This window comes from Callithrix jacchus, chromosome 5 (assembly GCF_049354715.1).
Source record: "Callithrix jacchus isolate 240 chromosome 5, calJac240_pri, whole genome shotgun sequence".
Taxonomy (NCBI): domain Eukaryota; kingdom Metazoa; phylum Chordata; class Mammalia; order Primates; family Cebidae; genus Callithrix; species Callithrix jacchus.
In genome coordinates, this window is record NC_133506.1 from 2,208,561 (window position 1) to 2,223,780 (window position 15,220).

General features: G+C 44.4%; 1 protein-coding gene across 1 annotated transcript in view; it reads left to right on the plus strand.

Annotated features, from left to right (window-relative positions):
• Positions 1 to 12,756, plus strand: part of MROH8 (maestro heat like repeat family member 8) — a 70,880-nt gene extending 58,124 nt beyond the window's left edge. The window contains 7 exon segments of the mRNA XM_078375602.1: positions 183 to 373; positions 1,247 to 1,384; positions 1,968 to 2,082; positions 2,906 to 3,046; positions 6,599 to 6,763; positions 12,419 to 12,543; positions 12,545 to 12,756. Of these exon segments, the coding sequence (XP_078231728.1) occupies positions 183 to 373; positions 1,247 to 1,384; positions 1,968 to 2,082; positions 2,906 to 3,046; positions 6,599 to 6,763; positions 12,419 to 12,543; positions 12,545 to 12,629 (960 nt within the window). The 3' untranslated portion in view covers positions 12,630 to 12,756.
• Positions 12,757 to 15,220: the final 2,464 nt, after the last annotated feature.

A 15,220-nucleotide genomic window follows, 5' to 3' on the forward strand; every position in this document is an offset into this window, starting at 1 on the left:
TACCAAAGTGCTGGGATTACAGGCATGAGCCACTGCACCCGGCCTGTTGTCATCTAACTTTGTGATAAATGTTGCCCTGGCTTTATATTTGTATGTAGTCAAATGTGTTAATACTTTCCTTCGTGACTTCCGAATTTCAAAAACGGCAGGTGCTTAGTTCTGCTCTGTCTTTTCCACCATAGGCAACAGATGCCTTTTATGAGGGGTTTTTGGGAAACAAGCTTCGAGCAGCTTCATTCCGACTCTTTCCTCAGCTTCTCATGACACTGCTCATCCAAATTCATCATAGCATTGGCCTCACCATGTCTGATGTAGCCATCCCAAGTGGCCTATACGCAGAAGGGGAAGTGTCTTCAGAGATCACCCCTTTGTGGTACTGCCAATCATTATTCCACTGACATTAAGTAACACATACTAAGCACTGGGCACTGTGGTGGACCCAGGGATCGCCAAGATGCGGTCCCAACTGGAGGGGAGCTTACAATCTGCAACCCTCATGAAACATCAAGACGAAATGCCGAGGAATCATTCTAAGCTTTCATTGGTTATCTTTGGTTTTATTAGTAACAAGGTAAATTGGCTAACTGAGTTATCTGGGTTAGCCAAATGTGCTATTGTGTCAGCCCTTTCCTAATAAGTAGAGATGGAAACAAAGCAGCCTAAGCCTCCCTCCCAAACTGTACTGATCCACCGTGCAGTAATTTCTGTTTTCTGTTTTATTGCATGGAGAGATATTTGTAAGTCCCATTAGAGTCTCAGTAGAAATTTCTTAGTGTTGTTGGTTGGGCACAAGGCTAATGCCTGTATTCCCAGCACTTTGGGTGGCCGAGGTGGGGAGATCACCTGAGGTCAGGAGTTTGAGACCAGCCTGGCCAACATGGTGAAACCCTGTTTCTACTAAAAATACAAAAATTAGCTGGGCGTGTTAGCACACGCTTGTAATCCCAGGTACTCAGGGGGCTGAGGCAGGAGAATTGCTTGAACCCGGGAGGTGGAGGTTGCAGCGAGCTAAGAGCTCACCACTGCACTCCAGCCTGGGCCACAAAGTAAGCCTCTGTCAAAAAAAAAAAAAAAACAGACGAAACTAAAAGAAAAAAGAGAAGAGTCTTTTGGGCAATCTGGAAAGGAGAGAAATATAGTCCAGGAGTTGTCAATGCATGGCTCTCCTCAGTGAGAATGGGGCGATTGTGTGCTGTAAGTTGGAGGGACCTATTCAAATCACCCACACTGTTTTTGTTTGATTTATCTTTGCCATGCAGACTATAAAGGCTCTCCTCCTCAGAACATGATGCTGGCAGGAATTCAACATCATGGAAAAGAATATAGGATGGGCTCTCCTGGGAGGAGAAGATTGCCATCTTCAGGGAGTATTTCTCCTTGCCAAGTGAGGCTTCCTTATCATGCCTACACCCGCCTGCTCTAAATCAACCTTGTTTTGAGTAGTTATTTCCCTTCTAGTTACCACAATAATCTCCTTATAAGAGGGTAGGCAGGCCAGGCACCATGGCTCATGCTTAAATCCCAGCATTTTGGGAGGCTGAGGCAGGCGGATCTCGAGATCACGAGTTTGAGACCAGCCTGGTCAACATAGTGAAACCCTGCCTCTACTAAAAATACAAAAATTAGCTGGGCATGGTGGTGGGCGCCTGTAATTCCAGCTACTTGGGAGGCTGAGGCAGAAGAATTGCTTGAACCTTGGAAGGAGAGGTTGCAGTAAGCTGAGATCTCACCACTGCACTCCAGCCTGGGCAACAGAGCAAGACTCCACCTCATTAAAAAAAAAAAAAAAAAAGAGGGTGGGCAAATAACCATAATGCTGGGCAAATTTTTTAGAGGTCCTGGCTCTACCATACTGTCCTGTATACCTGGAGCTGGGCAAGAAATTCCAGAGGGTTCCCAGCCCTGAGAAAATGCCCTCTGGATGGGAGCAGTTCTGAGAGTCGTTCTGTTGCTGTTGTGTTTTGCAGGGCATTGCTGGAAAAAAATCCGCTCCTTGCACAGAAGGTCATGTATCTGCTAGTCCCTCTTCTTAACCAAGGGAATGATAAACATAAACTCACAGCGGCAGGCTTTTTTGTGGAGGTAAGACTCATTCTTTAGAAGCTGGATTCAGGAAGCCTATGAAGCAGCAATGCCTGCTTTCCTAGGCTATGTCTAGTTTGTGGCATGTTGGGATCTGTTTCAAGTGTAGGATAGAAATAATTTTCAGATTCAAGGCCGGGCACAGTGACTCACGTCTGTAATCCCAGCACTTTGAGAGGCTGAGGCAGGTGGATCACCTGAGGTCAGGAGTTCAAAACCAGCCTGGCCAACAGGGTGAAACCCTATCTCTAAAAAATACAAAATAATTAGCTGGGTGTGGTGGCAGGTGCCTGTTAATCTCAGCTACTCTGGAGGCTGAGGCATGGGAATCGCTTGAACCCAGGAGGCAGGGATTGCAATGAGCCAAGATCTCACCTCTGCACTCCAGCCTGGGCTACAGAGCGAGACTCCATCGAAAGAAAGAAAGAAAGAAAGAAGAAAGAAAGAAAGAAAGAAAGAAGAAAGAAAGAAAGAGAGAGGAAGGAAGGAAGGAAGGAAGGAAGGAAGGAAGGAAGGAAGGAGAAGAAAGGAAGGAAGAAGAAAGGAAGAAGGAAGGAAGGAAGGAAAGAAAGAAAAAGAAAAAAGAACTACATACACACACAAAAAGAAAGAATTTTCAGATTCAAGCCTCTCAAAATTCTTCTTTCCACACATGTATGAGTCAGTATTCCTTGTGTACCTATAGGGTAAACATCACCCTGTATGTGCTAAATTGTAGAGATTTAAAAGGAAAATATATACTTTGGCATTGGTGGGAAGGTAGCTCCCCACATGCAAAAGGGCTTAAAGGTCATTTCTTCGGCTGATCTCTGGGTTCTTTCAGCTTCTCCAGAGTCCAGTGGCCAAGAAACTGCCCAACATATACTCTGTTGACTGCTTGAAAGACTGGCTACAAGATGGAAATAATCTCTTTAGAATGATCAGCCTGAGGGGGCTGTACAATCTTGTTGGACACAAGAAGAGGGTAGGAGGGGCCCCAAGACCACTGATTCTTTTCTTTTTTCTTCCCTTTTTTCTTTTTTCGAGATAGCGTCTTGCTTTGTCACCTAGGCGGGAGTTCAGTGACACTATCATGGTGCACTGCAGCCTCAACCTCTTGGGCTCAAGTGATCCTCCCACCTCAGCCTCCTGAGTAGCTGGACCCACAGGCACATGCCACCATGCCCAGCTGATTTTTTAAATGTTTGTAGAGACAGAGTCTCACCATGTTGCCAGGGCTGCTCTCGAACTCCTGGGCTCAAGTGATCCTCCCACCTTGGCCTCCTAAAATATTGGGATTATAGGCATGAGCCACAGTGCCTGGCCCAGGCCACTGATTCCTAAATCACAAATAAATCACCCCAAAAATGACATGTAAGAAACTGAAAACAGCGTAGGAGGACAATTGGATAGCCTGGGGACAACAGTGGGGGGAAGAATTCTTTTTTCCTCCAGATCCTTTTGTACCATTTAAAATTTTATACCTAAAAAATAGGCAAGTACTGACTATTTAAAAATTAATGAAATTGGCAGGGCATGGTGGCTCACGCCTGTAATCCCAGCACTTTGGGAGGCCAAGGCAGGTGGATCATGAGTTCGAGACCAGCTGGACCAAAATGGTAAAACCCCGTCTCCACTAAAAGTACAAAAATTAGCCAGGCATGGTGGCATGCGCCTGTAGTCTCAGCTACTTGGGAGGCTGAGGCAGGAGATTCGCTTGAACCTGTGAGGCAGAGGTTGTAATGAGCTGAGATTGTGTCACTTCAGTCCAGCCTGGACAACAGAGCAAGAGCAAGACTCCATTTCAAAAAAATAATATCTTGGCTAGGCTGGGTGCACTGACTCATGCCTGTAATCCCAGCACTTTGGGAGACTGAGACAGGTAGATTGCTTCAAATCAGCAGTTTGAGAACATCCTGGTCAACATGGTGAAACTGTCTTTACTAAAAACACAAAAATTAGCTGAGCATGATGGTGGGTGCCTGTAATCCCAGCTACTTGGAGATGCAAGGGCTGAGGCAGGAGAATCGCTTGAACCTTAGAGGCAGAGTTTGCAATGACCCAAGATTGCACCATTGCACTCCAGCCTAGATGACAGAGCAAGACTCCATCTCCCAAAAATGTTATGTATACACATACACATATATGTATATAAATTTGAGCTGGGCAAGGTAGCTCATACCTATAATCTTAGCACTTTTGGCTGGATGCAGTGGCTCATGCCTATAATCCCAGCACTTTAGGAGGCCGAGGCAGGTGGATCATGAGTTCAGGAGTTCGAGACCAGCCTGGCCAACACAGTGAAACCCTGTGTCTAAAAATGTACAAAAATTAGCTGGACGTAGTGGCCTATACCTGTAATCCCAGCTACTCAGAGGGCTGAGGCAGGAGAATTGCTTGAACCAAGAGATAGAGGTTGCAGTGAGCCAATATCGTGCCACTGCACTCCAGCTTGGGCAACAGGAGCAAAATTCCATCTCGAAAAAAAAAAAAATCTTAGCACTTTTGAGAAGCTGAGATGAGAGGATCCCTTGAAGCCAGGAGTTCAAGACCAGAAGAACAGCCTGGGCAACAAAGTAAGACCCTGTTTCTATTTTTTTTTTTTAATGAAAATTAGCCAGATATAGACTCCATTGCCTGTGTAAAAGACTGGCTTCGTGATGGAATTCTACATCCCTTTAGGAATTGCTGGCTTCAGGAGACTATAATCTTATTGGATGGCACATGCATGTAGTCCCAGCTACTCAGGAGGTTAAGGTGGGAGAATCACTTGAGCCCAGGAGATGAGACCAGCCTGGGCAACGTGGCACAACCCCATCTCTACAAAAAATGCCAAAAACATTAGCTGGCATCATGGCCTATAGTCCCAGCTACGTGGGAGGCTGATGGGAGGATTGCTTGAGCCCGGGAGGTTGAGGCCACAGTGAGCCATGATCATGCCACTACACTCCAGTCTGAGTGACAGAGCGCAATCCTGTCTCAAAAAAAAATGTGTATTTCTGAAGCAAAAATAACAAATGTCAATGTATGTTAATTGCTTTACTCTACTAACTATTCTACTTTTTTTAAAAACTGGCTTCATAACTTGTGTTTATATTCTACTTACTTTTTCATGTGTATGTTTAAACTTTACAATCTTGAGACTGCTTCCTTTCAGTAGTTTCAGAAGAGCAGAATCCCCATTCAGAATGGGAAGAACCCTTAGGTCCTCAGTCAAATTCTGCTTGAATTCCTTCCAGGGGATCCCTTTTCACACTACTATAAAGATACTCCTTAGGCCAGGGACAGCGGCTCATGCCTGTAATCCCAACACTTTGGGAGGCCAAGGCAGGCAGATCACAAGGTCAAGAAATCGAGACCAACGTGGTGAAACCCCTTCTCTGATAAAAATACAAAAATTAGCTAGGCGTAGTGGTATGCACCTATAGTTCCAGCTACTCAGGAGGCTGAGGCAGGACAATCGCTTGAACTTGGAAGGCGGAGGTTGCTATGAGCCGAGATCACGCCACTGCAATCCAGCCTGGGTGACAGAGTGAGACTCCAGCTCAAAAAAAAAAAAAAAAAAAAGATACTTCTTAAGGCTGGGTAATTTATAAACAAAGGAGGTTTAATAGACTCACAATTCTGCATGGCTAGGGAGGCCTCAGGAAACTCACAATCATGGCAGAAGGAAAAAGAGAAGCAGGTACATCTTCACAATAGCAGAGCAGGAGAGAGACAGAAAGCAGGAGAAACTGACCCTTTATTTTATTTTTTATTTTTATTTTTTGAGACCGAGTCTCGCTTTGTCACCTAGGGTGGAGTGCAATGGCATGATCTCAGCTCACTGCAACCTCCGCCACCCAGGTTCAAGCTCTAGTGACTCTCCCGCCTCAGCCTCCCTAGTAGCTAGGACTGCAAGTGCTCACCACCACGCCCAGCTAAGGTTTGTATTTTTAGTAGAGATGGAGTTTCACCACGCTGGCCAGGCTGGTCTTGAACTCCTGATTTCAAGTGATCCGCCCACCTCGGCCTCCCAAAGTGCTGGTTACAGGCCTAAGCCACCGCGCCCAGCTGAAACTGCCACTTTTAAACCATCAGATCTCCTGAGAACCTCATTCTCATGAGAACAGCAAAGGGGATCGGCCCTCATGATCCAATCTTTTCCCACCAGGTCCTTCCCTCTACATGTGGGAATTACAATTCGGGATGAGATTTAGGTGGGGACGCAGAGCCAAACTATATGAGGATCTTTGAGCCAGCTTGTGTGTTTGGGAGCTCATCGTGGCCTGAGCTACCTGCTCCACTTTCCCTTGTTAGCAGAGCTCTTCCTTACAGTGAGCCCAAGCCCATAGCCCTAGATCTTCCCTGCCTGGTCCCACTTTTGCCCTTGAGGCAATTCAAAGCAGCTCTGTCCCTCCTCTATGTAGGGCCATCATATCCCCTTCTCTCTTCTGGATCTGCCACCGCTACTAAAAATCAGTGAGCAGTAGGTCCTGAGTAAAGATGGAGAGCACCCCCTTTGGTACCAGGTGATGTGCTCCCTTTGGCCACACAGAGAGAAGACATCAAGAGCCTGTTGCCATACATCTTAGGCAGCTTTCGTGAAACCAGTGAGAAGATTGTTTAGTCAGCCATCCAGATACACCTGAAACTTGTTAAAACAATGGATTTCACTACCCTGGCTGCCATGATGAGGACTCTGTTCTCCTTATTTGGTGACGTAAAACAATCAGAGAGGAGAGATTTTCCTAGGAGGAGGGTAATGCGCATACGAGCAAAGAGAAGTTGGTATAGTAATAAGTATACTCTATTTGGTATAGGACTTTTATTTTCAGAGCTTTTCCAACCTCCTCTCTTAAGACCCTTCTCGGTAACCTGTGATGTTGAAAGGGCTGATGTTATTGTTTTTCAGATTTAACAACAACAACAACAAAATAACTGAATATAGAAACTTGCTAAGGTACTACCTTGATTTGTGATGGGGAAGAAGAAAACACTGTCTTTCCCTTCAAGAACCATCAGAACTGGGTCAAGATGGTAGATGATACTTATGTCCCTGTCCCAAAACCCATGTATTTCTTTTTTTTTTTTTGAGACGGAGTTTCGCTCTTGTTACCCAGGCTGGAGTGCAATGGCACGATCTCGGCTTACCACAACCTCCACCTCCCAGGTTCAGGCAATTCTCCTGCCTCAGCCTCCTGAGTAGCTGGGATTACAGGCATGCGCCACTGTGCCCAGCTAATTTTTTGTATTTTTAGTAGAGACAGGATTTCACCATGTTGTCCAGAATGGTCTCGATCTCTTGACCTTGTGATCCACCCGCTTCGACCTCCCAAAGTGCTGGGATTACAGGCATGAGCCACCACGCCCAGCCCAACCCATGTATTTCTTAAGAGGAAATACATGGAGCACAATGACCAGCATCCTTGGAAGAGTAAAACATGCCGGCCAGGTACAGTAGCTCACACCTGTAATCCCAGCACTCTGGGAGGCCGAGGCAGGCAGATCACCCGAGGTTAGGAGTTCAAGACCAGCCTAGCCAACATGGTGAAACCCCGTCTCTACGAAAAATACAAAATTAGCTGGGTGTGGTGGCGCATGCCTGTAATCCTAGCTACTCGGGAGGCTGAGTTAGAAGAATCGCTTGAACCTGGGAGGCAGAGGTTGCAGAGAGCTGAGATGGCACCATTTGCACTCAAGCCTGGGCAACAGAGTGAGACTCTGCCCCCCCCAAAAAAAAAGTAAAACATGCCAAGGCTGGGCTTTGGAATTTCAGCAAAACACCCTGTGTGGGCCAGGTACGGTGGCTCACGCCTGTAATCCCAGCACTTTGGGAGGCCAAGGCGGGTGGATCACGAGGTCAACAGATCGAGACCATCCTGGTTAACATGGTGAAACCCCGTCTCTACTAAAAATACAAAAATTGGCTGGGCATGGTGGCGCGTGCCTGTAATCCCAGCTACTCGGGAGGCTGAGGCAGGAGAATTGCCTGAACCTAGGAGGCAGAGGTTGCGGTGGGCCGAGAATGCGCCATTGCACTCCAGCCTGGGTAACAGGAGCAAAACTCCATCTCAAAAAAATAATAATAATTAAAAATAAATAAAAATAAAAATAAAAAATAAATTTTCTGTAGAACATGTAGACAGACTTCAATGCAAGAAGTGAAAGAAACTATAAACTAGTGAAGCGTTAACATTTTGGAAGCAAACAAGATTAATTTAAAGGCAAAACACTGCTTAATAAATAATAAAGCTCCAAACTGTGAAGGTCTTAAGCATTTTTGAGACCTTGAAGAATTATACATAAAAAAGAGAACCTGGCCCAGGGCAGTGGCTCACACCTGTAATCCCAGCACTTTGGGAGGCCGAGGTGGGTAGATTTCTTGAGACCAGCAGTTCGAGACCAGCCTGGCCAACATGGCGAAACCCTGTCTCTACTAAAAATATGAAAATTAGCCAGGCATGGTGGCGGGCACCTGTAATCCCAGCTACTCAGGAGGTTTAGACATAAGAACCGCTTGAACCTGCGAGGCGTTGATTGCAATGAGTACAGAATGCACCACTGCACTCTAGCCTGAGCAACAGAGTGAGGTCTCAAAAACATTAATTAATTAAAATACAAATAAAAAAGAGAACATTTTCTAAGTATGATACCAAAGACATATCCATAAAACAAAAGAATGGTAGATTTTTTTACATAAACATTTTGGAAATCAACTTTGAAAAAGAGAGAAATAGTTAAAAGTGAAATGCAAACAATAATATGGAGGGAAGTATTTGCAACATGATAAAGGGTTAATATCCTTAAAACAAGTTAGAAATTCTCAAAAGAAAAGTGGCAAACAGTATGAATAAGCAGTTTATAGAATAATTACAAGTGGCCAATAAATAGATGAAAGATATTTGATATCACTAGTAATCAGAATTTTGCAAAATAAATCATGATGAGATGCCAGTATGCATTTTCCTGTCAAAATAGCAAATATTACCAGTTAATAAACTTTAGGCCAGGTACAGTGTAATCCCAGCGCTTTGGGAGGCCCAGGTGGGGGGTTAACCTGAAATCAGGAGTTTGAAACCAGTTTGGCCAACGTGGTGAAACTCCGTCTCTACTAAAAATACAAAAATTAGTCAGGTGTGGTGGCGTGCGCCTGTAATCCCAGCTACTTGGGAGGCTGAGGCAGGAGAATCGCTTGAACCCAGGAGGCAGAGGTTGCAGTGAGCTGAGATTGCACCACTGCGCTCTAGCCTGGGCAACAGAGCAAGACTTCATCTCAAAAAAAAAAAAAAAAATTCTCAACTTTGATGTGTTAAGGGAAAACTGACATTATACACTGTGCTTATATGAGCATAAATTTTTATTTACTTATTTATTTTTACTTTATTTTATTTATTGAGATGAAGTCTCTCTCTGCCTCGCCCAGGCTGGAGTGCAGTGACTCAATCTTAGCTCATTGCAGCCTCCGCTTTCTGGGTTCCAGGGATTCTCCTGTCTCAGCCTCCCAAGTAGCAGGGACTATAGGCATGTGCCACCACACCTGGCTAATTTCATATTTTTAAAAGATACGGGGTTTCACCGTGTTGGCCAGGCTGGTCTCCAACTCCTGACTTCAGGTGATCCACCTGCCTCAGCCTCTCAAAGTGCTGGGATTATAGGCATGAGCCACCTCGCCCAGCCAATGAGCATACATTTTTAATAGGAAAGTTTGGCAGTATGTATCAAAATCCTTTAAAAAAAATACTTATTTTATCAATTATTTGTTTTTTTAGCTGTTTGTTTGTTTGAGACTAAGTCTCACTCTGTTGCCCAGGCTGGAGTACAGTGGCATGATCTCAGCTCACTGCAACCTCTGCCTCCCGGGTTCAAGTGATTCTCCTACCTCAGCCTCCTGAGTAGCTGGATTATTGGTGCACACCACCACACCTGACTAATTTTTGTACTTTTAGAAGAGACGGGGTTTCACCATGTTGGTCAGACTGGTCTAGAACTCCTGACCTTGTGATCCACCTGCCTCAGCCTCCCAAAGTGCTGGGATTACAGGCATGAGCCACCGTGCTCAGCCTGACTAATCAATTTCTATTTAGGAATTTAATCTATGAAAATAAGCAGAAATAGTTACAGGAATGTTCATTTTAGTGTTATTTAGAATAACAAAAGTGGGAAACACTAGATTGAAAACAATAGATAATTAAAGAAATTATAACATATTCATATTGTAGAATTATATACAGGTTGAGTATCCCTAATCAAAAAAAATCCAAAATCTGAAATGTTCTCAAACCTGAAACTTTTTGAGTGTTAACATGACATCACAACGGGAAAATTCCACACCTGACCCCATAGAACAAAACAGTCAAAGCCAGGTATGGTGGTTCACTCCTGTAATTCTAGCACTTTGGGAGGCCAAGGCGGACGGGTCACCTGAGGTCAGGAGTTCAAGACCAGTCTGACCAACATGGTGAAGCCCTGTCTCTAGTAAAAATACAAAAATTAGCCAGGTTTAGTGGTGTGCACCTGTAGTGCTAGCTACTTAGGAGCCTGAGGCTGGAGAATTGCTTAAACCTGGGAGGCGGAGGCTGCAGTGAGCCAAGATCGCCTTATTGCACTCCAGCCTGGGTGACAGTGAGACTGTTCAAAAAAACAAACAGGCTGGGTGTGGTGGTTTACACCTGTAATCCCGGCACTTTGGGAGGCCAAGGTGGGTGGATAACAAGGTCAGGAGTTCAAGACCAGACTGGCCAACATGGTGAAACCCCATCTCTACTAAAAAAAAAATACAAAAATTACCTGGGAGGCTGAGGTAGGAAAACTGCTTGAACCGGGACCCAGGAGGCAGAGGCTGCAGTGAGCCAAGATTGTGCCATTGCATTCCACTCTGGGATACAGAGTGAGACTCCATCTCAAAAAACAAGCAAAAAAACACACAGTCAAACCAAAATTATTTAAAATATTTTCTAAAATTACCTTCAGGCCATATGTATAAGGCATATATGAACATAAATGAATTTTGTGTTTAGACTTCAGTCCCATCCCCAAGATATCTCATTACATATAGGCAACTCTTCCAAAACCCAAAATCGTCTGATTTCCAAAACACTTCTGGTACCAAACATTTTGGATAAGGGATCCTCAACCTGAATAGCCATGAAAAATATTATAGAATAATTTTTATTTTATTTATTTATTTTGAAACAAGATCTTGCTCTGCCACCCAGGCTGGAATGCAGTGGCACAATCTCAGTTCACTGCAACCTCCACCTCCCAGGCTGAAGGGATCCTCCTACCTCAGCCTCCCAAGTGGCTGAGCACAATCACCACACCTGCTAATGTTTTATTTTTTGATTTTTTTGTAGGGATAGGGTTTTGCCATGTTGCCCAGGCTGGTCTTGAACTCCTGGTGTCAAGTGATCCACCTGCCTAGGCTTCCCAAAGTACTGCAACTACAGGCATGAGTTACTGTGCCCGGCCTAGAATAATTTTTAAATGACTCAGATAAATGATGATGTGGTATCATTAAATAAAACCAGCAATTGCAATTCCTGGGTCATATGGTTCCATTTGGACAAAAAATAAAAGTATACATATGTAAGTAAGTATAAATGTGTAGAAAAAAGACCAGAAAGATACACATTCAAAATGACAGTAGATATCTCTAGATGGTAGGATTATGGGTAACTTTTTCTTCTTGTGCTTACACGTAGTATCTAAATTTTCTACACAGTAAACATGTATTTCTTTTGCAATAAGAAAACATAAAAACCACCAGGCACAGTGGCTCATGCCTGTAATCCCAGCACTTTGGGAGGCCGAGGTGGGTGGATCACTCGAGGTCAGGAGTTTGAGACCAGCCTGGCCAACATGGTGAAACCCCATCTCTACTAAAAATATAAAAAATAGCTGGGCATGGTGGTGGGCACCTTTAATCCTAGCTACTGAGAAGACTGAAGCAGGAGAATCATTTGAACCTCGGAGGCACAGGTTACAGTGAACTGAGACTGCATCACTGTACTTCCAACCTGGGCAAGGAAGGAAGGTAGAGAGGGAGGAAGGGAGGGAGAAAGGGAGGGAGGAAAGGAAAACATAAAAAGTAATTTTTTTTAAATTAACGACATAAGGGTTACATCTAGGACCAACACAGGAACTTAGATGTTAACATTAGACATAGCTTAGGAGGTCTAGATAATTTGACTTTAGAAAGACTACTTGGAATGTGATTACTGCAAAGGAGTGAAATGTTTGTCAACTCAGAAACCAGTAGGTTTTGTGGATTAAAATTGGAGTCCATCCACTGATATATAAACTTTTAGACAGGTTTTAGAAAAACCTGGACCTGCAATCTAAGCTGCTACGGGCATGTAAGCTTTTTGCTGTCTAGACCTGCGTTCATTTCCATAGATCTCAGGGGCTTTTACCTCCAACCTATGTTTTCCTACCACTAGATCTGAGAGGCCCGCTGTGTGACCCTGAGCCCTCGCTGTACATCATCGCCCACCAGACTGTTTCTAGTCCAGATGGTGAGGGCCAAACCAAAACCTGAGCAGAGACTGAGCTGGTTGCGGAAGCTCATGGGCAGGTGCCCTACCTAGAAACACAAGGCAAGTAATGTCAGGTAAAAACAAATCCTTTCAGAAACCACAGAAGCCACTGGCGCACTCCCCAACACCTTTTTTCAGACTTAATATTGCCAGTATGAAGTCACCTCTACCCATTTTAATTACCTCCCACGTGTTTTTTGCTTTAAAAACCTTTAAGAAGCTGTAGGGAAGGGCACTTCTTAGTTTAAAATTGCAAATACGGCCGGGTGCGGTGCCTCACGCCTGTAATCCCAGCACTTTGGGAGGCTGAGGCGGGTGGATCATGAGGTCAAGAAATCGAGACCATCCTGATCAACAAGGTGAAACCCCTCTCTACTAAAAATACAAAACTTAGCTGGGCATGGTGGTGTGTGCCTGTAGTCCCAGCTACTCGGGAGGCTGAAGCAGGAGAATTGCTTGAACCCAGGAGGCGGAGGTTGCAGTAAGCCAAGATCGCGCCATTGCACTCCAGCCTGGGTAACAACAGCGAAACGCTGTCTCAAAAAAAAAAAAAAAATTGCAAATACAATTTTAAAATCTACAGGGTTTTTGCCTGGGCATGGTGCGTCAGGCCTATAATCCTAGCACTTTGGGAGGTTGAGGTGGGCAGATCACTTGAGATCAGTTCAAGACCAGCCTGGCCAACATGATGAAACTCGATCTCTACTTAAAATACAAAAATTAGCCAGGCATGTGGCAGACACCAGTAATCCCAGCACTTGGGAGGCCGAGGCAGGAGAATCACTTGAACACAGGAAGCAGAGGTTGCAGTGAACCAAGGTTGCACCACTGCAATGGAGCGAGACTATGTCTCAAAAAAAAAAAAAAAAGTTCACATATTTTTTTTAAATTTAATTTCTTTTAGAGATAGGGTTTCCTGCTGTCACCCAGCTTAGAGTACAGTGGTGTGATCATAACTTACTAACCTCCAAGTCTGGCCTCCTGCCCAGCCTACTAAGTAGTTAGAACTACAGGCACACACAACCATACCTGCTAAATGGCCCTTCATGCTATTGTCTCCACCTCAGAAAGCAAGACAACCCTGAACTTCTAGACATGGTTCTTTGTCAAATGGGAATGACAAAACAGAAACAAGAGCTAACATAAGGTGATGACTTCAGGATTTTTCTATATCTACATCTTTTGCCTCCATTTAAATCATAAACTGGGTTTTATATTGTACACACTATCTCACCAATTATCAGCACAATTATTTGCTCTGTAAATAGAGATATATTTGGAATAGGCAAATTATGCAGTGGAAATATTATGAAGTTTGGAGTATATAGGCCTGGGATCAAATGCCAGCATTATAGCTGACTTTCTGGAAACATTAAAAAAATTGATTAATTTTTCAACTGCAGGTTCGTGTAAAAAATGGAGATAGTGTTTCCTAACTAAAAGCTCGTTGGAATGCATAAATGAAAGAACGTATGTAAGAGGTACTGCACTGATTGAGCACAGAGTGCATATTTATTGATTGTTAATTCCCCTTTCACCCCCTTGTACTGGACTCACATCAGGGACTGAGAACTAGAGATGAATAAGCTAATGTTTTTTGTTTTATTTGTTTGTTTTTCAGAGACAAGATCTTGCAATGTTGTGCAGGCAGGGTAGTCTTGAACTAATGGCCGCAAGTGATCCTCCTGTGGCAGCCTCCCAAAGTGCTGGGATTACAAGCATGTACCATCATGCCCAGTAGAATTCCAGTCTTGAGAAATAGGTCAAGGACAGTTTCAAGAGAGATTCTAAATAAATAATGTTGCAACGTTAGTGTTGTTGGCTCCTTTGTAAAGGACTTTGCTTAATTGCCAACAATCTTAAGAATAAAATAACATTTTGTTTTTGTTTTGAGACAGGGTCTCATTCACCCAGGCTGGATGCAGTGGCGTGATGATGGTTCACTGCAACCTCAGCCTCCTGTGCTCAAGTGATCCTCTCCCTGAGCCTCCCAAGTAGCTGGGACTACAGGTGTGCACCACCATGTCCAGCTAATTTTTTGTATTTTTGGTAGAGATGGGGTTTTGCCACGTTGTTCAGGATAATCTCAAACTCCTGAGTTTAAGTAATTCGCCCACATTGGCCTCCCAAAGTGCTGGGATTACAGAAGTGAGCTACCGTGCCTGGCCAACAATCCATTCTTATAGTTTCATACTTAATGATGTATTTTTGTGAAATCCTTTATGGCCCTGTCTTCTTCCTTTTTCTTTCCCTTAAAAACCTCCACGTGGCCAGGTGCAGGGGCTCATGCCTATGATTCCAGCACTTTGGGAGGCTGAGGCAGGCAGATCACGAGGTCAGGGGTTTGAGACCAGCCTGGCCAACATAGTGAAACCCCATCTCCACTAAAAGTACAAATAACCAGGCATGGTGGCATGTGCCTGTAGTCCCAGCTACTCAGGAGGCTGAGGCAGGAGAATCGCTGGAACCTGGGAGGAGAGGTTGCAGTGAACCGAGATCGCACCACTACACTCCAGTCTGGGCAACAGAGCGAGGCTCTATCTAAAAAAACAAAAAACAGGCCAGGCATGGTAGCTCACACCTGTAATCCTAGCACTTTGAGAGGCCAAGGTGGGCAGACCACAAGGTCAGGAGTTCAAGAC